This window comes from Hippoglossus stenolepis, chromosome 15 (genome assembly GCF_022539355.2).
Source record: "Hippoglossus stenolepis isolate QCI-W04-F060 chromosome 15, HSTE1.2, whole genome shotgun sequence".
Classification (NCBI taxonomy): Eukaryota; Metazoa; Chordata; class Actinopteri; order Pleuronectiformes; family Pleuronectidae; genus Hippoglossus; species Hippoglossus stenolepis.
The window spans coordinates 829,194-854,847 of NC_061497.1; the positions used below are offsets into that span (position 1 = coordinate 829,194).

General features: G+C 39.7%; 1 protein-coding gene across 31 annotated transcripts in view; it reads left to right on the plus strand.

The window, feature by feature from the left end:
- The window catches only part of dlg2 (discs, large homolog 2 (Drosophila)), a 188,152-nt gene that overhangs the window by 117,006 nt on the left and 45,492 nt on the right, over window positions 1-25,654 (plus strand). For 29 of the 31 annotated variants that reach the window (XM_035178251.2, XM_035178246.2, XM_035178244.2 and 26 more), the window contains 2 exons: window positions 23,224-23,277; window positions 24,248-24,298. In XM_035178251.2, the coding sequence (XP_035034142.1) occupies window positions 23,224-23,277; window positions 24,248-24,298 (105 nt within the window). Of the gene's footprint in view, window positions 1-3,709; window positions 4,255-14,919; window positions 15,386-23,223; window positions 23,278-24,247; window positions 24,299-25,654 lie in introns of those variants that run through there. The other 2 variants (XM_035178274.2, XM_035178275.2) reach the window with 2 other exon arrangements.

The window sequence follows — 25,654 nt, forward strand, 5'->3', positions numbered from 1 at the left end:
ATTTGGAGCACATGCATTATGTAGTGATAGTGTTTTGGTAATAAATGGGATATGCAAGGGCAAAAAGGGAATTAAAGGCCATGTCTAAATTTGTAACACAGATTTCAGGTTATATTTTGGTCAGTGGGATGAGCGAGGCAGTGTTGGTGAGGTCAGGAATGAGTCACCGGCTGACATGAAGCAAAGGATGGGTTTTACCTAACAGGATAAGGTCATACCGTGCTGGCCATTTTTGTATCCAGTTTAAAATCACATTGTCTACAATCACCGTCAACTGTTTTTTATAGTGGTGATAGTAAACACCCCCAAACCTCTTCAAACAATTATCGTGCTGTGCTTTGAGCTGCCTGTACGCCAGAGTGGAGGTTTCTATTAAAGCTCTTTATATTGGAGCGTCCTTGTTGCTGATTGGTTATGTTGCATAACCAAAACATCTCTGGTTTGATGTGTGCTGGGGACCTTTGCTGCATATCTTTACTCTCTTGTTGAAATTGTATGAAATTAACACTTATCCGTTGCAGCAATATTGTTTGTCACTTTAGTCCCTGGACAGTGGCATGTGCAAATTTTCTCAGGGTTCAATAGATCCAGCCACTCACAGGATACCAATACATGTAGTGAAATAAAATATATAACGTTAGTCACCATTAGTGGGTTGCCCTATCACTATACCACGATGTATGATGATGTCGCCAATTGCTAAGAGAGTCTGTAAAAATGTGACAGCACATTAGTGGTATCATAACAGTGTTTCCACTGGTAACATTTTGTGGTAGTAGTTCTGCCAAAAAAATAAAAAAAATCTACTCAGCCAATCAGTCATCTTATCCACCGCCTGGATGACTCACTCATGCAGACATTGAGGTGGAGGTGAGACAATGCACCTCTCTTCAGTTACTATACATCAGCCTTCAAGGCTTTATGGCTCACTAAAGTAACTTGGCTACCACTAATGGCTTACACACTTTTCTGCTGATACTTTTCTCACACACCTGATAATCTCACCTGCCACAACAAATCTGCTAAATGAAACTGAGTCACATTTACACTGGTGCAGTCATCCTGATGCAGTCATCCTGTACCTGTTACCTTGTTGAATGAAGCAATGGAGACGGGTGAAAGGCTGAACTATAACCAGCCTACATTAATTCATAGAATGATGTAGTATTTGTTTACCTCCATACACATGGAGAGGGGACATGGATTAGGGATTGAAGATATAGCTCATTGAGCTAAAGAGAAAGATAGATGACATATCTCCAAACGTAAGCATGTGATTGGCCCTAATATGTTAAATGGTAATTTTCAAATAAAAAATTACTGTGTTAAAATATATAAATTGACATAAATAATTGAAAGTATTCAAAATAAATTCATTACAATAGTGGTTTTCTCTGGTCATTTTATCACAGAGAGCCATTCAGGCCTCTACCTTACCTGGCTCTCCACTTCAAATGGTAACTTGCTCTCCAAACATCCCAAATTAATCTGTTTCTACAGCTGTCCACAGTGAACTGTGCTTTATTTCAAAGGACTTAGCATGGATCACAGCAACCCCCACAGCTGCTGAATGGCTGTCTGCTGTCAGAGATATCATAATTACAAACTGAGCCCACAGAAATAAGCCAACAACACTAAATAAATAAGACACAGAGGTTTTTTTTGTAATACTGCAGTTGCAAAGAACATGTGCAGCATTCTATAAATGAATTGTGTAATTACAATCAGGAAGTCCTTGACTACCCCCATCCAAAACTGAGTCTTGAAAAAGTCATAGTCAAAGTCATAATGTGTAATGGACACTTAAAGGCAGAACATCACTAGATACTGGCAAGTCAAAGAGTTAGAGACAGCAGTGTACCACAACATCTCTACAACACTCACGCTTATCCTTTGAGCAGGCAGTGTTGGTAATCTGCTGACAAAAGCTTGCTGTAAACAAACTGCTGAGATTGACTGCACAGTGCGGTAAAATTCAATCTATGAACATAAATTGGAAATGCTTGTAGGCTGTGTTTAACTATTGTGGAATTTTGAGGTTGGATTGAAGCAGCTACATCTCAGTTTGAATGATTTGAGTCCCGTTTGAATAGGATTCACTGTCAGCGTCATCTGAATAGCCCCTATTTCCCCTTTGCCTCCTCAAACACCCGCATCACCATGAACCATCCTGCTTCTCACTCATCTTTGTTGCCAGCTGAATAGTGACTCTCATCACCGCAGACTGGATTCATCATTAGCTCAGCTCACAGAAACATGAAGGAAAGCCTTTCTTTTCTTTTTGCCTGTTATTGAGTATAAAAATCAATCAATCAATCAGTTTCTAATCAGAGACAGTCCAATTAGCAACTGACAGCTGAGTGCCAAAATACTCGGCTGAATCCAGAGAAAACACTTTTTTTTAAATATAATTTTAGGTGCAGTACATCTGTTTCACAAAAACTTTATCGGTTGTTTTACTCTGTTTCATTTGAGCATAAAACCTTTGGGCTCTGCCACTCTAACTAAGTATTTAAAGACATAAATTATCTCTCTTTCTCTCTTTCTTCCTCTCTCTGTCTTTTGCTCTCTCTCTCTCTCTTCCCTCTTTAGCCTGTTTTACGTTTCCCACACTCATGATGTCCTAGTGGCAAAGCAGCCATTTGCTGTGTGGGAACCAGCCCTTGCGATAATGGATATGCACTCTTGTAGCATGATGGCTGAGTGGGTTTTTGAGAGGGCCAATGTCAAGCAGTTGGAGAACAGAGTGAAAAATGGTAGTGTGTGATGGGGTTATCTTTGTGACTATTTCTTTTATTTTTAAGCCTATCCAACATGTCTGCAGTCACATTCTGCTTACCCTCTACCGTTATTTATGTTTGTCTTACCTACAAGTTGTTTTCAGTGTGACGAAGGGCGAGTCTAATCCTGCAGTCATCCAGTCCTGAAACAGAGAGCGTCACTGCTTCCAGGCAGCCCGGGCCTGAGGCCTGAGTTGTTCTAACATCCGTACATCCTCTTGCAGCCTGACCCAGTGGAAGACAGGGAGGGAGAAAATGAGAAGCCTGTGTGTGGGAGGGAGATGGCCATGGGCTGGTTAAAAGAGAAGAGGCCATTGACAAACGAGCAAATGAAAGAGACAGAACACAAAGTGAGAGGAGGAAGAATGGGAGGAGACAGACAGGTTGTTGAGGAGGCTGCTTATCTCTCTCTTTTCTTGTTCAGCCTCTTCTCTCTGATTGTGCCAATCACAAAAGTGTCGAACAAAAGGTTATTCCTATAATTTTCAATTCGCTTGTGTTTGATTCAGCTCCCACTGCAGTGACTAAGTTAAATTATTTGAGCTCATTATGGTGTGTTTGTGTTTTGATGGGTGTGTGTTTGTTTGTGGCATGGGCTCCACCTCTTTTCCTGACGTGCTCCATTGATCTGTCTCTAATCTACTTTTGGCTTCCTGACAGAGCTTACTTCCCTCAGGCATTAATTATGCCTCCATGTGAGTTATATCAGTGGGCTGTAGCACCCAGCACTCTGCCCTGCCTAATCCAATCGCATTCACTTCTTTGGCCCGGCCACTGCTGCTCTCACCCAATCAGATATATTGAGTATGTGTCGCAAGTGTTTCCCCTGGCTTACACCCCCCTAGAGCAATATCACCCATCCGTGGTCCTCCTATGTAAAGAATGCACTGTGTCTCCCAGCTGCACATAGATAGGCAGATGTGTCCAGCGCAGGGCCTCTAATCCACCCAAACTCCAGCTAATGGGTGAGAAGTGGATTTTATAACAATGTAAACTGGATTAGAATGGATTATTTTACTTCTGAAGATGTGGGAAGTCACTGAACTTTGTATATTCACTGGGATGTCTTTACTCAAACAAGATGCCCTGTTGTTTGTAGAAGAGGTTTGATCTGCTTGGTAACCTCAGTCGCTCAGGGTTCATTTGGATGTACAGTCCGTTCACAATGAGCTTCATGGGGAAGCGACGGTGGGACAGCATGATGAACAACTCTTCGCTGGGCTACACCCTCCATGGAGGAAGTGTCCCGAACCTTCTGCCCCCTCCACGTTCTGAAGGCATGGGAACCCTCAAGAAGAGACTGTCCATGGACACCCTGCGGGGCTGGGCCCCAGATCTGGGGAGCCTGAGTATGGGTCTTAATCTCAATTTGAGCCCAGTGAAGTGGCCGTCACTTGTTACTGTCTGCAAATGGAAACAGACCCTGTCAGAGAAGCTGAAGAAGAGACACTATGGCACTGAGGATGAATCACAGGTAGAAAACTCTGAGACTGATATATCACTGACATCTCGGTGTTAGAAGGGTTTAATTATATATTATTTTATATTCCAGTTTTTGTTGCATCTTCTCTGAGGCTTTCAACTTATTAATATGGGATAATTACTTCAAATTAACAGTGCAAAGGGCAGTAGTGCAGTATCAAAACATCAGGCTCATGATCTTGTCTAAACAAAGTTGGCTCCTTAGTGACTGCCACAAGATCCTTCATTCTTCAAGTGTGAACACACAGAGTGTCCACTTATGCAACAGTAATGAAGGCAGCAACTTCTCCTCTGGTTTTAAAGCTTTTACATTCCATGTAATACTGAATGTAGCTTTCCATCAAATAGGTTTCTTAGATTTATGGAATCATTAAATAGCAGATATTTCCTATAAGACTTTACTTGTATCCCTTAATGGAGTCGCTGGCTAGTGATCCGTCACATCAACAGCCACTGGGGCTTTTAGTAGCTTTTGATTTGGTTAATTCCCACTGCTCTCTGGGTTGTGCCATTAATAACATGATAAATAGCTTACTGTATAATTTGATGTGTTCACTATCTTCCACCCTTTAGTCAAGGTTGATGTTTAAGCCACGCTAGGGCTGATGTGGTTGCAAAGAGTATTGTAGGAGGATAAGAGAATATGTTTTCAGACTTCATGGCAGTATGTACTTGGTGCACAGTTGATCAAAGATGGAGATGTTTTAGCAAGTGAAACTGTTGAGCTGACAGCAGAGTGAGGTCAGTCCCTTGGTTGGTTGCTTGGATATGACTGAGTGTGAATGATGTGCTGCCCTCTCTGAAGTAGCTGTTAATGGGACATTTAGGTGTTTTCTTCTCTGTGTAACTCCTCATGGTGATTGCTGTTTATGGCAGGGCTACTGTAAATTGGTGCTGTAGTTTTTCCCAAAACCATTGTTTTTAGTTGAAGGATATTTTTAAATCCATTAACTTAGCATAGCAATAATCATGCATATTCTCCAAGTCTCTAACTACAGTCTCCAAGTATGACTGAAGGTTGACTGTGGTTAACCCTGCCCTGGAAAGGAACATATCATTAATTACATTGACAATTGCCACATGAATATTTTATTCATCGTGACATTTTCCAAAGAGATCATTTTAAGTATACGAAAAAAAGTTGACAAAAAGTCCAGGCCTCGTCAAACATTTATGGAGCATATCCCGACGGAAACAGAAACATCACATTATGTGGTGTTATTGTTGTTGTATCGTTAATATATGGTGACCGGCGTGAGTTTTTGTGAGGCTAATTTGCCTGATCATGCAATGTCGGAAAATATATTTTAGATCCTAGAAAAAAATGGGTTTAAATACTGTTTGGGTCAAAATGTTATTTAAGTGATGGCATTTGAGTTCAAATAAGAAATTAAGGTTGCTCTGTTTTATACATGTCTCATGATAAAGACAAGTGTATTGCAACTTTCTGTCAATAAGTATAAGTAAGTAGTATGTTGGCTTGTCTGTAAGAAAGAATGTCACGGTGATAAAGTGAATCTGAAAGTTACATATGCACAGAAAAATTAACATTGACTAGTCTGGTAAATTTTTACCAATGTGTATAAATAAGTTAATGTGAATTTTTCAAAGTAATTCTATACAGTTTCCTGAGGGAATTGCCTCTTCAATAATGATTCTATGTAAACAGCAGATTATATAGATATAAATGTATAGTGTGACAGGGAACAATGTGAGAATATAAAATCCTATTGCAGCAGAAATTCCATGTGTCTTAATATTAATTGAACAACTTAAAATCTTGTTTAAATCCTACATAAGACATAAGCCAAACCATCATCCATGGCTAAAATATCCACTGCAGCTTCACAGTACAACACTTCACTCTTTTATTGTGAAGGAGTTGGAGGGGATGCATTGTTTGCATCACAGAAAAAAAAAAAATGTTCAAATGAATGCAACTGATCTAGAGAGTGAAATAAACATTGGCACTGAGAATTGTAGTTATTCTGTTAGTATTTCTATCAAATGTCACTACTAAATGTATTGTGCTAAACTCCAGCAGCAGTGTGTCTTAAGGTACCAGGCAAGATACAATGGACTTTACTGCAGGTCACTAATACAAACTGATTTTCTATTTGTAGACTGTAGGAACAAAAGGCTGAGTGATTTCAAACTCCCCTCCATGGCCACACATGCAAGTGCAACAGATTTGGCTTTGGTAGAGTTATGAGGAATGAGAGACGTGGGGGTCAGTTAAGTGGGATTTAGTGGGTTAACTGGTCTTATCATAATTTTGTGACATTGTGGGCCTGCCATATCAAAGATTTTCAGTTTATGCCTATGGGAGCCCTGTGCCAAATTGTGATTTATGAGACAATGTGGTGTCAGTTCCAGCTTCACATCCCTGCATCATCCATCATTCTTTGTCTTATCTCAGTTGGATGTAGACACGTAAACATGTTTTGCACAGCCAGATGTGTTCATCTTGGTACCTAAGGGATCATAGAAACTGTCAACCATGTCTACCTGGTTTGTACTTTGTATGTGTACCAGGTAACTGCTCTGTCCAGCATGCTGAATGCAGCATAAAGTCAGTTTGTTGAGTTTGTTGAGTTGACTCACTCAGAATAAATGACCACTGCTGTCTGCCTGTTATTGCCAGCCCTCAAATCAAAAGCAGAATTATACTGAGTAGAGCTAGAGGGAGGTATTTGTTACTTAAAGACCACAAACACACACACACACAGACCCACACAGACCCACACACAAACACCGATCCAGAATAACAGGGGACAAATGTCTGTCTTCCTTTTTGTGTCAGTGCTACTGCAGGTGACCTTTCATCCCTTTGCTAAAATGTTGTTGTTGTTTTTGTTGTTCTAGAAATAGATTTAAATTGTTTGTATCTTTGCTAAAGCTGGAGATGCCCACCAGCCACCAGAGTGGAACATGCCCACTCCAAAATGATAAAAGAAAAAGTGTGTGTGTAGATTACCATTACCATTGTGTTATGAAGGAGGAATAACATAACAAATCCACCAACTAAGGGCAGTGGATTTTTTTGTAAATTAGCTTAAGTTAGTAGATGCTGCTAGTTGGTCAGGCCTACAGCTTAAAGCTGAAGTGTAAGTGCCACCATGTGGCAAGTTGGATGTATTGCATAAAATTCAATGCTTGTCAGTGCACTAAAATGTTTGTCAGAAAAGGTTTTTCTGCACCTTAAGTTTATAGGCAATTGAAGAAGGCTCTTGCTTCTGTTTCAAGTTGTACAATTGATGCATATCATTTACATTCTCTTGTCAGTGTGGCAAAATGTGTCAATGCATTTTACACTTTATATTCAATGTTCAGTACATGTCTATGTAGGCCAGCTATCTTATTGTCAGACAAGAGGGTCTGCATACCTCCATAAAAGCATTGCTCCGGACATCACTCGATGCACCTGCAATGTTGAGTTATATTAAGAAAATGTCCTGTAAAATGATTTGTGGGGAGAGCAATCAGCCCAAACTGGTTAATGGTGCTTTCTTGAATAGCCACAGGCCACATGTTGATGGAACAGGAGAGAAAATGGCCCATTAAAGCAATTCAACTTTCCTACCATGAGCTCTCCTCCTCATTGCAATGACGATTGTGTTCCTTCGTGACAGACGCCTGAGTGGCTGAGAGCTGTTCAATCCAGTTGCACCGTCACACTAAATGACCTGTCAGATTTTGATTAGCTCATCCCGAGTTTGTGTCAGGGGTCAAATGGTTCCTGGATGCACTGACAATGAAAGTCACACACAACCATCCCAGGTTTGTGTGAGACTGCATGAACACCCAGTTGACTGGACTGTATACTGCCCTGGAGATAGTACATGTGTTAAACAATCTAATAGCACAGCAAGTAATAGTATGCACAAATTTACAATATGTAATGTATTCAACCTCATCTGAGGTCACACAGACTGTGATATCCTTCACTGAGGTGAATATTTAAATCTGTACAGAATGTTGCCATTAAATTATGAGTCAAATCTATTAATATATTTCTACGAAACTATGTTCAAGCACCGGAAATTATTGATGTTTTCTTTATTTGCAACAATGTTAAGATACAGATATACAAAATATAGAAAAGAGGATAAAGTCATGCAGTGTAAACAATTGTTTGGCTTGAAATATTGGTCTTCAATCTTCCAGTGCTAGTGACATTGTTGATGTTGTACGTGTGATGTAGATAATTATATGTTCACAAAAAGTTCAGAGTTCAGAATAAAGCTGTGGGACTTGAAGCACAAGTAAGTCAGTAAGTAGAATAAGTTTAGGGTCCTGTGTTCCAGTTCAGCAAAGATGTCACATGGTGGTGAAGGTCCAATAATGTCACAGTGTGTTAGATAAGAGGCAATATTATAATATAATATATTCTAAATAGTAGACAAGGCAGGGACCAGAAGAAATACTTGTGGAATATGTTTTAATAATGATAAATACTCTGATTGGATGTTTCCAGCTTAGACAAATTAATAAGACTTAATAAGCAGACAATGATCTACAGTATTGAATGTTTTTGACAATTTGTCAATGAAAACGGAAGCACAGAACTTCCTTTTGTTGCACAGGAAACAATATCATGTCCAACTGATATAACAGGAAGGACGACAATGTGGATGGTAAGGGTTCATATATTTTTAGAGAAATATTTGGGATTGGTTATTCACCAGTGATTTCAGGATTCTGGCAGAAAGGGAAGTTTGGATCTTGTCTGATAATTATTGTGATCGGTGTCGTGTGTCCCCCTTTGTACAAAGGAACCATATGAGCAGACTTCCAGATACGAGGAATTATACCTGTTGAAACGCAAAGATTAAATACGTGTGTTATTTGCTCAGTGAAAAAATTGTGCAAAACGTTAAAGAGAAAGGATCTATTTTGTCTGAGTAGATTTCCTGGCATGAATGGTTTGTTATGCATAAGCAGCATCTGGTTGTAATGTTAACTGACAGACATGGTTTTTTCAATGAATAAATGACCAGCAGCAGCAAAATAAATGTGAAGAAGAAAAATTCAGTCAGTTCAAGGTTATAAGCACGCTGCTTTCTTGTCAGAGAACACGCTCTCATAGAATTAACTGACATGTGAATGGTAAATAATGTCAAACAGATTTCATTTCGCTGTCCTTATATAAGCTGTGCATTTTTTTTGTCTAAAGGAATGCCTGAAAGTTGGATGGGTCCCTCAGCATCTAACAAGAGACCATGCTTTGTTTTTGGTTTTAAACAGTATAGCTGAGCATTCCGCCTCACAAGCTTTTTGAAAGGTGCATGTTTAACCATTAGAAATAATCTAATACAACAATTTCAGCATTAGGGATCTCAGAGGTAGAATGAATGCCACTATGACAAGGATCAGTTCAAAACACTTAGATTTCTTTTGACAGCAGTTCCATATTGTGTTTCCTTCAAATATAACTACTCAATTTTATTACTTTCATTGATTGAGATAAAATCTATTAATGTGGATCTGTTATGATTTTTGGATCGGAGTTGATAGACTCAGTAATCAATTGAAATGTTTAAATACTGCATAATTTCTTAAGGTGTTAAGAATCACTGATTAACTATAACTCTTTTAGTTGGAAACATTTTGTCTGGTTTTAATGAACATTTTCTTCAGTCCAACCAAATCAAATAATATTTACGTAATTTTAGCCAAACTTATAACACATACATTTTTGTCTTGTCCTTATCTAATGAAAAACCTCATTAGTCTTCACCGGTGTATTCTTTTTTTTGCCATTAAAATAAAGTTTCATTTTTAAAGCTACATTTTAACTTTTTTCCATCAACAATATTTCATGTTAATATATAGTTGTGTTTTTTGTTAAAAGGCAGTGCGTCATCATCTTGTCTTTGTAATGAATAAAAGTATATTGATATTTAGTCATAGTTTTCAGTAAAGAACCAACCACCAGTAGGAACCTATGTTAAGGTGTCGACCATCATGAGAAAAGAAATCATGTCTATTCCAAATACTCTCTGCTGCCAGATTCAGTTAAGATTCATGGCCAAACAGGGTGAGGGCAGTAGATCAGAGACAACACAGTGCCTTTTGTTGTCGAGGACTGCGTCAATTAGTGTAATCAAATCTTCTTTGAGAGATGCAGACCACAGCCCAGATATGAGTAATGAGGTTTCAGTCTGAGGAGCAAAGGAAACAGCCCACATTTTGTCTGATGTTTACAATATGTCTGTTGTATGGAGGGCTGGTTTTTTTGTGTGGTTTGTGTTGTGTGTTACACGTGGCTGTCTCTGTCTTGTGTTATTTAGATGATACAAACAGAGCTCAGCTCTTACTAAAGATTAATTCTGTGGAAGCCCTAAGGCGAAAGGATTACTGTCAGTTAGACACTAGGGGGACATTTACTAGGGTCTGCAGCTCATTTGTAATGCATCTGTGTGTAGAATGTAATATGTAACAGGCAAAAAAATCTGAGATGAGTCTGACAATTTGAATAAATAGCCATTAAACCTGACTGACCACTTTAGTAGATGCAGCTGTCTGAAATTGTCGGAGAAAAGCAGGTGAAATCTGCTGCAGTATTTTATCATACGCAGAGGGAGAGGGACAATAGCCTTTCCTGAAAGGGACAGTGATACAATCTCCTAATAATTCACACAATGAAAAGCTTTAGTGGCAGCAGAAAATTATATTGCAGCACATTTAACCACATAGTATAAAGTTAATTTACAGCAGCTTTTCTTCCGGCCCCACAACACAGGAAACAAGAGCAATAATGTGTCGTCCTGTCATTTTTCAAATGGTTCCTTTTTGTTTTCCCTCAGTAGCCTCCTGCTTACTTTCCTCTCCTCTAACAGCTCATAGTTGTTGACCTTTCTTTGTTATCAATATCGTTCTCTCGATCAACCTGGGTTGCTATGGTATCTGCTATCTAACTATCCTACACTGCAGTTGTGGACTTAAGTTACCTCATTGTTACCTTGCCTTGTGGACCGCTGCGGATCATCCTCTAACCAGAAGGTCAGCGGTTTGATCCCAGTCTTCTCCCTTCCACATGCCCAAGTGTTTTTGGGCAAGATACTGAACCCCAAATTCTCACTGTTGGCTGTGCTGTTCTCATAGATAAAGTGCTGATGTATAAATGTGTGTGTGAATGGCAAAGAACTGTCCTGTAAAGTGCTTTTTAAATACAGACCATTAATCACTTGTGCAGATTCGTACTGATGAAGAAAGGCCTAGACAGTTAAGACTGCAGTAGAAGATAATAAGACTTAATGAAAGAAATAGATCTAAACATGGAAATGTAATTATCTTGCCCAACTACACACTGACATATAAACTTTACACTTAGTAAGTAGCTTTGTAATAAAAAATTACCCTATGAATTTTTTCACTAGCTATAAATAGAAACACACTACAACTTGAGGGGAAATGCACAAGTCATCAAACGTCCTGTATCGTAATATCAAACCAGCCTCCAACACCATACTCTGTTTCTGAGGAATAAATTCAGCACGTGATATCATTAGCTTCATATTTTAGTTTTAGTCTCCAGCTGAGTGGGAAGCACTGTTACTCCTTTACAGTATCCAGCACTGGCACTAAGTATAAGTATAACAGCTTGAAAAGCAGGTTATCTCTCAGACAACAGTCTTTTCACCTGGTTTACATTCATGGGGATACAGGGAATAATTTTCGATTGCCAGGAAATCAAAGTGAAATGATTAAATCCCACTAGAAGTGAGTTGGATTTTACTCCTCTATATCACAAACTGGTTACTGGTGTCAGGTTTTAATGGTGTTTCGGGACATACATGTTGTTAATAAATGTCAATAAATACCATGTAACACATTTAGCCTTTTCAGCCCCACAAAAATCAATCAATCAATCAATCAAATTTTATTTGTATAGTCCATATTCACAAATCACAATTTGTCTCATAGGGCTTTAACAAGGTGTGACATCCTCTGCCCTTAACCCTCAACAAGAGTAAGGAAAAACTACTAAAAAACAGGGTAAAAAGAACGGTAAACATTTTGAAGCATAACTGAAGGTCAGTGAATTGGTGGATTAATGTCATTAATGGTCAAGTGTCTGAGGAGAAATACTATGTATCGAGCAGTCCTGCTGCAATCATAGTCTATGGTCAGCAGCCAGCAAGATCATGATCCACCATCAAGATCGGATGCCACTATAGTCCACAGTCATTGTCCACTGCCGCCATTAGGATCCATCATCAGCTGCCACCTCGATCGTGGTCCACCACCATTATCTGATGCCAACACGATAAAGGATCTGCCTTTATTATCACGATCAGCCAGCACGATACAGAATCCGCCATACTGGATCCACCATTACGACCTCTGATACGTGATCCACAGATCCTAATCCATGATGTGGCCACAGCCACAGCCACAGCCGCGGCCCTGGATCTGCGATGTATGTTTCTTCCATTTCTTATCATGTTGATCTGACAATCTAATGGTCATATTGTATCCTGTGAGTTAATGCTGACTGTCTTCTTCAACAAATGGGACTGTGAAGAGCCCAGCAATGCAGCAACTTCACAACATAATGAAATTAGACACATAGGCAAACCTGACAATACACAGGGTGAAGGAGGGATGTCAGAAAGGGCGACTGCGCTGAGAGGTCCGTGTTTGTTGATTTGTGCATTGTTTTCTGACTAACCAACCATCCATCCGATCATGCCCCCTGCTGCCCACACACTCTCCATCTTTCATAACAGTGTGACACACACACACTCACTCAGGCTGCCCACTGATGCTCTCTCTCTGAGGGCATGCTGTTCACTGCCTCAGTCGGCTCTGATGAGGTATTATTCTTCATCACTGACTGTTTTGTGGCTGTCGCCTCTGGTAGATGGAATGGGTAATGATAACACCCACACATACTCAAGCATCACGTAACAGACCATGTGACGGTAGCAATGCGTGGTGTAGAAAAACTAGGTATCTCTCTGGAGCTAAACCCCTAATGGTTGGTGACATCATCTCCAATTGAAGATTCAGAATAAACAGAGTATATTTGTGTATTTCAGGTGCTGTGAGGCATACAGATTATTTCCCTTTCTCACATCACAGATGATGTTGATGCTAAAGCAGCTGGATGTTTTAGCAGCATTTGCGTCCCTCTGACCCTGATTTCATCTGACTGAGGAAGTGGGTGACGTGGAAGTCAAGAAATGCACTTTGTGATCAAATTGAATTAGCATGCTTCCTGTAATTTCAACGCCTCACGTGCTTTTTGTTTGCTGTGCTCCTCAGCTGTGAGACTGGGTTATCGAAGGTTTGGATCACTGTGCGGGCTAGTGGCTTGTGGCAGTCATTGAACTTTTACCCTCTTCCTATTTGTTTTTGTGTTTAGGAAGTTTTTGAAAGAAAGTAAAGAAATACTGTGGTGTAAACAACTAGAACTCCTGCCTTACAGCTGTTTGCTTCAACCAACCAATATGGTCACAATCTCTGCTTCTATTTCTGATGTTGAATAATGACCCGGAAAGTGTTTGTAGATAATTATGATGTCTCAGTGAAGTTCACCTTTGACCTTTTGAATATAGGTTGACATTACTTCAACATTTTATCCTAATAGACATTTTTCTGAAAATGTCTCAGAATTAACAAATTCATTCTTGAGAATTATGGACAAAATATGCTTTGAAATGTTAGAGCGACCTTTGACCTTTGACCTGGGGAGGTCGTGCCCCTGATGGCTGAGCACATTCATACAGTGCACATAGATGCATTGTATGAATGTGTGTGTGAATGGAACAGCCTGACAGAAAACCCCCACAACATAAGGCCTGCAGCCACGTCTTTTAGGAGGTTGCTGATATTGCATTGACCCCATTGTGTTCTTTCGAAAACTTTGTTAATATTCACTGTTAGAAGTCGTTTCTTTTTATTTGTGTATACTGTATTTATTTAAACCTCAAATATTATACATTTTAAATCAGAGATTAAATTGTCAGTATAGGAAATTCACTTTTTTAGAGGGGTTGCTAAGCGTTATTTAAAAAAATCAGATGTCTGAATACTCAAGCAGAGATTTATTTAGCTTCTTGTGTTTGACCTCTCAAATTCAGCCAGTCCTGCAGTATCAGTCCAGGGGTTTGTAGTTCAAGCTCCCATTGCCTTCAATTCCCAGCAGCATCACATCCCTTGTTTCTGCTTGGAGTTGCGGATGCTGTCAAGTAGCACTGCCAGTTGAGTCATTTATTGACAGAGGGCTGGCAGCCAACACACTAATTTCTCCCGCTCTCTCACTCTGTCTTTCTCTCTCTCTCTCTCTCTCTCTCTCTCTCTCTCTCTCATCTCCTGCTGTTCTTATCTGCCTCTCTCCTTCCCATCATGCTCTTATTCATCCCCCTCCTTTACCTCATACCCCAAGTCCTCTCTCACTCAGCTCTCCTCTTTCTCTCCCTTGCACTCAATTTCATTCTCATCCTGTATCTCCCTCTATCCCTCTCTATCTCTCTTCCCCCTTACCCCCTCCCCTTTCTCTCTCTCCCTCCCTCTTTCCCTCTCATTTATCATTCTCCCACTCCAGAAGCTCTGACACACACACACAAACACACACACACACACCCCTCTGTAGCCTGTACAGCTACAGCAGCCAGCCAGCCCGTTGGTTCATTCATCATTCCTTTTGCCAGAGTGAGCCACTCATACATCAGGCAGGACCGTGTCTTGTGTTTAGCGACTGTACCAGTTCACCAACAGAAGAGGCAAAAGAGGAAGTGTTTAAGTAAGCAGAGGTTAGTGTTGCGTGGCAGCAGCGTGGCGGCAGCATGACTCTTTACCTGAACAAGCAGCAGAGTTGCTTTGCGGACCTTGATGGAAGGGGGGACTGTGGAGAGGAGCCATGTTCCTTTAGCTGGCATCATCAGCACCCCAGCCATCGCCATCAGCATCAGCCATGCCAGCGGTACCATTACGGATCCATCCCTGGCGGTGCCACCCTTCCTCGAAAGGGAGGTCGCATGGCGGCCTGGCATTTAGACAGCATGTCCTCCAGGAGTCCAAGCCGCTTGGCGGCAGTCAGAGCCAAGGGGGGGAGCTGTGACCTGTGGCCCTCTGAGTGTGGCTGTGTCCAAAGCTGGCAGGAGCCTTATCAGGTAAATCTATGCTATTTTCAGAGGACATCAGCAGCCATGACCGTGAGGACCAATGTTGGACAGAGCTGAAGTCTGCGAATGATGGAAAATTGTGATATAGATTTAGTTTCTTTGCTGTTTGATGAAGGAAACAAATGTTGTTATTATACATCATTTTGTTAGTTGTAGTACAGACCTATATCTTCAGAGGGTCTGTCTGTAAAATCATTTCAACCTGTCTAGCCTAAGTTAAAAAAAACACTAAAATAGACATAAATCACACATTGTGTGCATCTGCCCAAAGTTGTGGGGGGGATCTGGAAGTTTCCAGACCTTCCTGATTGGGCTTGTTAAGGGGATATAGAAATGTTTTATTAAATTGATAACCCCCGTAATGGCCTAATTTATTTCCTTCTTTAATAACTTAAAGAAAAGGCGTCCATAGTATGGAGTTGCCTGATGTCTTGTCATGTCCTGACAAGCTGCTTCAGTGTTAATGCCATTTTGGAACAGATTTCTCTGTCAAGAAAAGTGTTTTGTTAGTTACATGTGCGTCTCGATTGAAGTAGTACATCAATGTTGCTTCATTCTATCACAGATATAAAAGTACTTAACATGTGCATCTGATCATGAGCTAATATTTAATTTCACATGATTTAGTCAAGAGGAATACAGGGTATGGACAAAATGCCAGTGAAATAAAAACATATGACAACTTCTTCTTTCCAAAGGAAACAACTCAGAGAGTCATGAAACATAAAAACAGTCAATAATAAAACCTGTAATAGTAAAATTTGAAACACGGCAGCTTTTGCAACCCTTCTCCTCACTTTGTGCCAAACACAAGAAACTGCCCTTTAAACACAAGGATGGGGGAAAGCATCCTCAGATCAAAGCACAAGGTGACATTACAATCACAAGTTAGTTTAGTTCGTATTCATCATCTACACGCCCAGTAATTTCTGAATATTGGGTGGATCTGGTAATTTGATAGCATTGATAAAATTGATTTCAAGGGGGACTGGGTGAACTGAGTCCGTCATGCATCAGTAATCAGAGCTTGTAATCTGCATCTGCTCACTAGAGCAGAATCATATGTTGAGACGAAGATGCTAGATTCTCAAGTCCTGGGGAAAAATATGGGTGTGGCAAGAAATACAGGCATTGTCCTGGTATGTTTTTCCTTTTGCCATTTAATGATTTGCTCAGCGAGCAATTGTCCTTTTCTTGAAGTACAGTATGAAATGAGCAAACTTACTACATCATTAACTGACGGTTACATATCTGCTTGGCTTTGTCTCTTACTGATTGACAATAGGCAACGTGATTCACCTTGTCATGAAAACCCAACAATAGCTTTTCTAAATGCAGTTTTTGGAAAACAGCAGCTGTTTTATAGTTTGATTATGTGAAAACATAATCTGCAAAGTAAGTGACGTATTAAAGATGGTTGTGAATAAATGCAGAATTCAGAAATAGTGTTGTATAGAGGCACATACTGACTTCAGTATTTCAGATTTATTTATCATTCTTTATCAAGTAATCAATTCATTCATTCTATAATACACGTTCTTGTTACTTAGCTGCTGACATACATATGATGACACAGATATGAGCTGTGATATGTGTTACATGCAAATTGATCAAGCTCTATTTAGTTGTATTAACTAGCAATGATCCCTTTAATTTGCTGTAAAAATACCAACCAAATAAACATGGACTGTGAGAAATATGTATTTTTGCACAACATAGGTCTCTTCAAACCTATTTTCACAAAATGGATGCATACAAGTGATAAGGGAACTAAAGCCGACATTAGATATTGGCTCTTCCGATATGTTTTTATTTTTTATATATTATTCTGGCTTTAAAGGTAGCCATGGTGACAAAGTGCTTCTTTACATGATTTGTGTCTCACTTAAAGGCTCAATGAGCAGAAATCCCCTCATTACTGACATTATATTCTAGATCATTGTATGGAGGTGTTTTACCCTTTGTTAACGTCTGTGTGTGTCCGTGAGTCTTTTGCTGTAAATCTGTAAAATTGACTAAAAGCTTGGCTGCTTGTTATTATCTGAGCTAGTGTTTCCAGATGAGATGAAACTGGAGAGTTAACAGCAGCTGAGTGACTGATCAGTGGGTGTTCTCCTTCAGGAAATATACGTATTGTTTAAAAACTGTTGTACCACAAAGTAAATCATGACTGTATTTAATTGCCGGGGTGTGTGGTGTTTGTGCAACTATAGCGCGAATGAAATTGCCTCAGGCAAGGCCAGTGGTGTGTAATGGGAGGCCATCCATCATGTAACAGATGGAAATGCAAGGCAGGGAAATTGCACAGGGGCAGCACACAGCATTACCTGTTCTCTATGAAATACTGAAAGCTGGACAATGAGAATAAGCTGGATCACAGGTCCCGTGTAAAGACAAGAGGAGATTGAGGGAAAATACATTATAATACTAAAGCAAACATATTTCAGACTGTATGCAGTAGTAACAATACTCTGTAAAATAACCTGTTCTCAATTCACTTGTTAAAGCCTGCCGCAAATGTTATTTTTCTTCGTTATTACTTCCTCTTGCCACATTTGAATGGATAACTGATGATCCATTGTTTCTAATTCGGCCCTGAGGAATCCATCAATGTTATCTCTGCTAGCCAGAAATATGGACCAGTGACTTTTCACTTGGAATATAGTTTCAGTCACATTTTACATCCCCTCGCTTCTCGAGCTTAGCTGTCACACTCCTCAATCTTTCCTCCCTTACTCTACACATCCCACGTTGTGTTGTTGACTATTTTTACACGAGACGCCAGTGAATTATTGATACACTTCCCTGTTTTCATGAGCCACTACACATAGAGGTGCTGCTGAATTATTGAGCAAAACTCAACCCGGGCACAAGAATGCTGAAGAAGGACAACCAACTCACTCTGTAACATCTAAAGTGTCCAATGTTGCAGTTGCTTTCAGCAGCTTTTCATCGTACGAATAATGCTTTACGCCTTCTTCATCATCCAGTTGGCTTATGAATGTCACTTGTCTTCTCTTCATTACAATATCAGAGTAAAAGAAGAAAATAAGAAAAGATAAAACACACAGTTGTAGCTCCCTGCAAACAGACAAAATACGGTGGTGAATGTGAGTCAACATGTAGAAGAGCATCTGGTCTGAAAGCATCAAAAAGCTGTCTCACTCTGCACTCAGCCTTTATGTTGACTCTATATCACTGAACTTGTTTTCTTCTGTACTGACAGAAATTTAAGTAATAATTCAATATTGTAATTGAATGCGACAATAATGTTGTGAAAATTGAATATGATGATAATAGTGACCACAATTATAATAGTTATAATAATCAATATTAGCATAGTATCATGCGAAAGATGTGTACAAATACACACTGAAATAATGTTACAATTATTGTGCAATATCCTCATGCACAAATTATATAAATACAAACAAGTCTTAAGGAGATTATGACAGAATTGATATATATATATATTGGTTGGGAGATTGAACTTGTGTTATTGTGTGTGGGTGGATAGAGTCTGCAGACACACAAAACAAACAGTAGCTCAACAATACGTAGAGTTAACAAACTGGTTTTATTTGTTAATTGAAATGTTAAACTGTGATACTGTCAGAAATTCTACAATGGTCTACCATGACACCGTTAACATCTCTTGCCTAATCACTGGTATAGTCAATAGTTGTGTGAAAGACTGTTAACTTCTCATGCACGGTGTTGTAATGTTGCTGGACCACTGGCTTGATGTGCTGCTGGGAGCAGTTGATCACGTGGTGATGTTAGTGAGCATGAACAAGAAGAGACATGGGCCTAAGTGCAGTTATGCATGCCATTTATGTGCTCAGTTGAGTAGCCACTACCTCTTGGGGGTCTGTGTGTGCACACATGAGGTCTGATTGTGGTAGGCAGCAGTATCCAAGTTATTTATTTATATATGAATTACTATACTTCTTCCATCTTCCCACTATGCGGTAGTATATTGAAGCCTACCTGTTATCACTGCGGTACAGCTCACAATGTTGGCATGCCATACCACACTGTTGACCTGCTGCTTGGGAGCTGACATCCCATGGTCCCCAGAGAGCATCCAGCGATGGAAATAAGATTAATGACAGACCCATTGACCTACAATCACATTATTTTGAGCTGCCTGCTCCCCTGCATAATAAAAGTAAATTTGCTGTACAAGAGTCTGTTTGTTTCTCTCTCTGTGACGTGATGTGAGAAGCATTACAGATCAGTGGCTATGAGTGGATGTACTGTATGTGATAGGAGGCTATATGCTAGGGTTTGAACAAACATTTGTGCTGCTTAAGTTAAATGAGTGATTATTTAGAATGTTGGCAGTAAATGACAGTAAAAGGCATACACTGCAGGCTGCCCATGTCGTCATGTTGTGTTGTTTGGAGTCACAATTGAGTTCTGTCTGCTCTCTCTGAGAATAGCCATGAAGTCATTCATATGATTAGTGTCCGTGCACAGCAAGCCAAAGACATCTTAATCCCTCTTATCATTCCTCTCACAACACCACGGTCCTTCTGCCAGTGTCTGACTTTGCGGCTCTGCAGAGTCAGAAAACTCTAATATTTCTCCCTTTGTTAAAATCACAGTCTGTCTGAGTCTGTGATGTTCAGAATCACACACAATTCAGACTCACTTATTTAAATGGGCCACATTAATACATAGAATTCATAACCAAATAGAAATAGAGCATAATGTTAACAGATACATCACCAGACCTGTGACAATTCAGGGAAAAAAACACACAGGGGTAGATTTAAAGACACATACACATACACTCTGTGTTTGTTCATGTCCACTGAAAAGTGTGTAAAATAACCCAGAATCTGATTGAGATCCACTTTGTATTCTCTTAATTTTCAAAAATACTTGGGCTCATTTGGATAGAATCAGATAAAGCATGACAAAATGTTAATGGAATTACTTGAGTGATCTCCACTATTCATTTGACTTGAAAATGAGGATCATTTTTTTTAATTAACCTTTGAAATGATTGGATGATTCTTGCTGGAGACACTGGTAAAGTTCCTCAATCTGAGTAATCATTGACATTTTTCAGTTGCACTTGTTTTAATGGTGTGGCCTGTGAATTCCGTTGTGGTGGATTGGAAATTACCTCGGCCAAGGAGTTCTTGGCCAATCTGTGTTTGTTTGTTAGTACTTAAAAAGAACTCAACTGATATCCATTACATTTGTGGATGGGAGGGGAATGACCTAAATAAGAACCCAATGAAGAAGATTCAGATAATCAGGTGGATTCAGGATTTTTTTGATCTGGTGCTGGTGAGTGGAGGACTTACATTCAGTGTCTTAATGTGTAAACCACATATATTTGCACATTTCCTTCCGCGCTCTAACTGCTGCACAAACTGAAAGGCACAACTCACAGCCCGTCTTCCTCTTCAAGAAACAACAAACAGAAGCTAATTTATATACTGGCATCACATTCGGGTGATATAATAATATGCAAGTATATATTGCCTCGACTCGCTATTGAGAACCAGAACTATGTGCATGCTAAAATACTCCAGAGCGTCACAGGTTGACTTCAGCTCCATGGCAGGATGGTAGAACACAGGATGCTACATTTTCATCAGCGTTTGTTTGTTCGCTGTTAGTTAGCAGCACAAAAACTACAGAATGGATTACTATGAAACTTGGTGGAAGGATGCGGAATAGGTCAGGGGAGAACCCATTTAATTCTGGTGCAGATCAGGATCACAGAAAGGGTATCTTTTCACATTTTGAATGTGCATGTGTGCAAGTTGGTGCAACTTGATTTAGTTTAAGGGGACTGTTGGGCCTTGGTGGAGGTGTGTGCTCAACTGATTTTGTTGTTTTGTTTTTTGTTGCTCTTATTTGGGTTTGTCTACATCTTTTATGGTAGTCGCTCATTACTAAGGTGAATCGGCAATTTGAACGGTGCTTTTTTTTAGTTGATAAAAAGATAAATTCTTCTATCTTCAGAAGTTGTACAGGTGTACGTAGGCAACTGGACTTGCTTATGTTGAAGACCTTTCACCTCACCAAGAGGCCTCTTCAGTTCTGGAACTGAAACTTAGTGATCTGGTCAAGGTGCAACTTCATAAGAACATTCAACCAAATATTATATTTACATGTTTGACCCTATATGCTAAATTGTTGTGCTGTGATGTGTTGGTAAAAAAATAAACTTATTCCATATTTTCTATTAAAGATGTATGAACAGCTAAAAGAAGTAAATGAAATCAAATATTGCCATGGAATTCGTGTCCATAATAAATGCATGTAAACTTCAGACCAAAACTGTACGTCAGGACAGTAATTGTGAAACGGTAACACGTGGGCAGATACTCACAAACCTTGCGGATAACGGAAATAATACAATTGGTTTTATTTGTTTAAAATTGTGTGTGAATTGTTACACATTTTAAAGTTTTAAGCTTAGTTAATTAACATAAATATTGACAAAGACAACAGTTAATTAGTACAATTGATTGATTGTCCGGTGGATCATTGAAATTAAGCCAAAGGTGCTCAGTCTGAGCAGCATTAGAGAAGTAGAAGCATGACTGATATCACAACTGTGTATAAACATGGCTAATTTATCAAACAAGGGTCTCACAATTTATAGAAGATCGCTAGTTTATTAACTGCGTGTGAGTAAATAAAGAACGAGCCAATCCTACAGTGTATGTTGCTCTGCACCTAGTGGTCTAAGCCGTATGAACGTGGTGATGGAGACACTAGTGGACAGGCTGAGTCTCTGGCCAATGACACTTAGCTTGTTGTCACTGGACTGATGACCAAGCAGCATGTCAGTCAGATGCACAGCAAGTACACAGTCTATGAGGCTCTCTGAGATGTCACAATAGTAGAGACTGAGTGTGTGTGTGTGTGTGTGTGTGAGAGAGAGCGAGGAAGAGGCTCATATGGCCACATATGAGCCTCTTTTACATGCACGTATGCACACACACACACACATGTACACGATACTGCATGACATGCATTGCATTCTTGTTTATTCTAATTGTGCAAAGAAGAATGATTGGGCCTTTCTTTTGTTATTGCCCTTGAATGTTTGAGATTTATTCATCTTGTGTGGACAAATTTCACAAAAATCTCTACCTGGATCTTGAGCATCATTTTTAAAGTGAGTCTCATACATTGGGCTCATTGTTTACATTCTGTTAACTGAACAGTTAATCTAATGTCCATTCATACTGTGGCCAAGAGTCCGTCTCTTGAGATTCCTGCCTTTAACCATCTGCTCATTTTTGACAGGCCAGCACATTTTGTGTGTGTGCTGTGTGACATTGGTTTTATTTCATACTGCACAATTTATGACAGCAATATTATTACCTGACTGGAGGTCAAACCTTCAATACACTATAGAGCACCACAGCTGAGCCATGACAGGTGCAGAGGAAAGACACCTTGAACCTAAGGTTTTGAATGTGACCATTGGTGAAGATTTCCAGGCTACACAAGCTGCAGCCCTGTGGGAATCTGAACTTGCAATTGCCATGCTTGTGCAGTATCTTTGCTATTAGTAAGGTTACAGATTTACACATCTGAACAATATCAACTAACCACATCCATTCATTTACTACCCATGTTCTCATCTCCCTCTCTTGTTAAACCCATTCAGCGATACTCACTCTATCAGAGCACTATGCATGAGAAAGGAGTATTCATGGTGCCATCCAGCAAATGCAAGTGTGTTAAATTGTTGATGATACAGAGATCCACGAGCTTGTAACCCTGAAAGTAGGACAGTGGTGGGTCTCACTCTTTCCTCCTCCTTCTCTCTATCTCTCTTACAGGCCAGCCCTGCCCCAATAATCGTCAACACAGACACTTTGGAGTCAGTTCCTTACGTGAGTTTGAATCTTTGTGCCTTTTTATGTGCCAATTAGTTTTTTTTGTTAAAGATCCATACTTCAAGCACACAGAATCGGTCCTTCATGCTCCAATATTGTGAATGAGGTGAGATCATCGTGTAACTTATTTCAAAAAAACAAATGAGGTCGCAGTGCTCAATTATTGATGTTTGTCATGAATAAAATACCAGCACAAGATTTTCTAGACCTTCATATCAAACACTTTTCACAGTATTTTACATCAAAACAAATAAATGGAGCTTTGGTGCCATCCAGAAGCTGAGTTAATAACAAATACTTCCCCAAAAACAGATTGGAATCGATGAGAAACTGTCACAGTTGGCAGTAATGTTAACAGCTAAAGACACTTTTCTGATTTGTAAAGAACTGAAGACAGGAGAGCACCTGCATCCTCCAGTGACTGTTTCTTTCCTGCCAGACAACATTTCTTATTGAAAAGTTTGATGTGGCAGAGCTTGGACATAAACTTATCAAAAGTAGCATCCGATAAACTTGTCTGCACTGTTCCTGCTGTGGCTAATTTAGTCCTTGGGTCTTGATTGCTTCCGTGATGATATGCAGTTCTGATGATAATATCTGATGCTAAACTGGGAATCTGAATAGCAGCATCATATGCTTATGTGCTTTACCTGCGTAAATGCATAATGACGGAAGCACAAGATGGTAATTAATCATCTCTGTGAAATACAGAATGAGAACAACTTTAATTGACTATCACCTTAAATTGTTTCCCTTGAGGAGGGATCTTTTTAAAACAGAAAGCACCTGTCACTTCAATTTAAGTATGTGGAGTTGGCCTTAGAGCAACTGAACATCATCCTTTATAAAAATAATTTAACATATTTCAACAGCACCGGCAGCTATTTTCATTTAAAAGCAACATTTGAAGGACTACAGAAATTGAGTGACTTTCTCTGCTTAATCTTTTCTATTTTTGTTTCCTAAGGTCAACGGCACAGAAATTGAATATGAGTTTGAGGAAATCACTCTGGAGCGGGTGAGTATTTCAGATCCGGCAGCTGTGTTTGACCTCAGAAAAATCTATGAGAACGTGCCTGCGGTCAAGTAAAAACGTTTCCTGGAGGCTTTCAAATAAACTGCAGAGATGTGATAGAGGGAACTTTCCTTCTGCTTCACCAAAGGTCTGCCCCCAGCGCGTGCCTCTCTGAGCTGTGTATATATCTGAGCTCAAGTCTAAAATGAATGTGGAATGAAGCACTTTTACATTCCCAGACTAGCTCAGTTTTCCACCCTATCAATGCAATGACAAGTATTAAACTGCATACCTATAAGACTAAACTGTTCGCCTCCTGACCTGAAAAAGCTTATTGCTCCTAAGAAATTGAATGACAGCGAGCTTTAATATGGCTTATACATGCAGTAATTCTGAAGTCTAATTTTGCAGCTCCCCATCTCGATGTGGTTGGAAAGTGATTTGACTTGAAAATGACTTCATTCCGATATTTGACATGGCACAAAACAATTTTATCCTTCACTACCCTTTAGTGGTTTGCGGGCTAAAGCAGATGTGGCAGGTGAGCTTGCAAATGAATCTCCAAGTCACTGAGATGGAAGAACCAGCTCAGTGGGCACAGAAAGGAGCAGAGTGGAGTTTGGATCACCTCTATACAATGAGGAGCAGAGAAAAAGCCAGACCAACAGCAAAGCCTGCACTGGAGCTAAGATTCAAACAGCAGTGCAGCCTCCATCCGTAGTCCATGAACTCCATGTTAATCATCTGCCATCAGAGGATGGTGAGAAGCACTGTCCGGTTCCTGTGTCACCCTGGAGAGCTGGACATTTTTATATTCAGCATTCCAGGCAGCAAGGGCCTGCAGGCACGCTCAGTAGATTTTGCAATCAAGAGAAGCTGCTGCTCCCATCAGCAAACAACTTAATCAAAGCTCGGCTTTCATTTTGTGATTGGGCTTCCAGGGGATTGTATTTGCAGAGCCGACACGTCTAAATGTAATATTTCTTAGCAAAGTCACAATAATAATAATAAAGAGCCAGGTTACCTCAGGAGAGAGGTTGTGACTGGCTAAGTAGAACGCCATGGTCATTTCTTAATGGCAAGCTGAAGACTTAAAGCCTCTGACCACTGTATAATCATACTGAGAGCTGTGACCTTAAGCATTAAGTTACGATATTTGATTTACTGTTAAAGAAATTATTACTTGTGCTTTTCAACAGATTAAAAATGAAAAGCCCTGTCTGTTGAATGCATACATGCATGGCCGTGAGGACATTTTATAGTTGTTGGCACAGTACTGTCAAATAAGATTCTTTCTAGAAATTAGAAAACTATAGATAAATGAGATGCTGATATTTAATGTAGCTAATATCACAATAA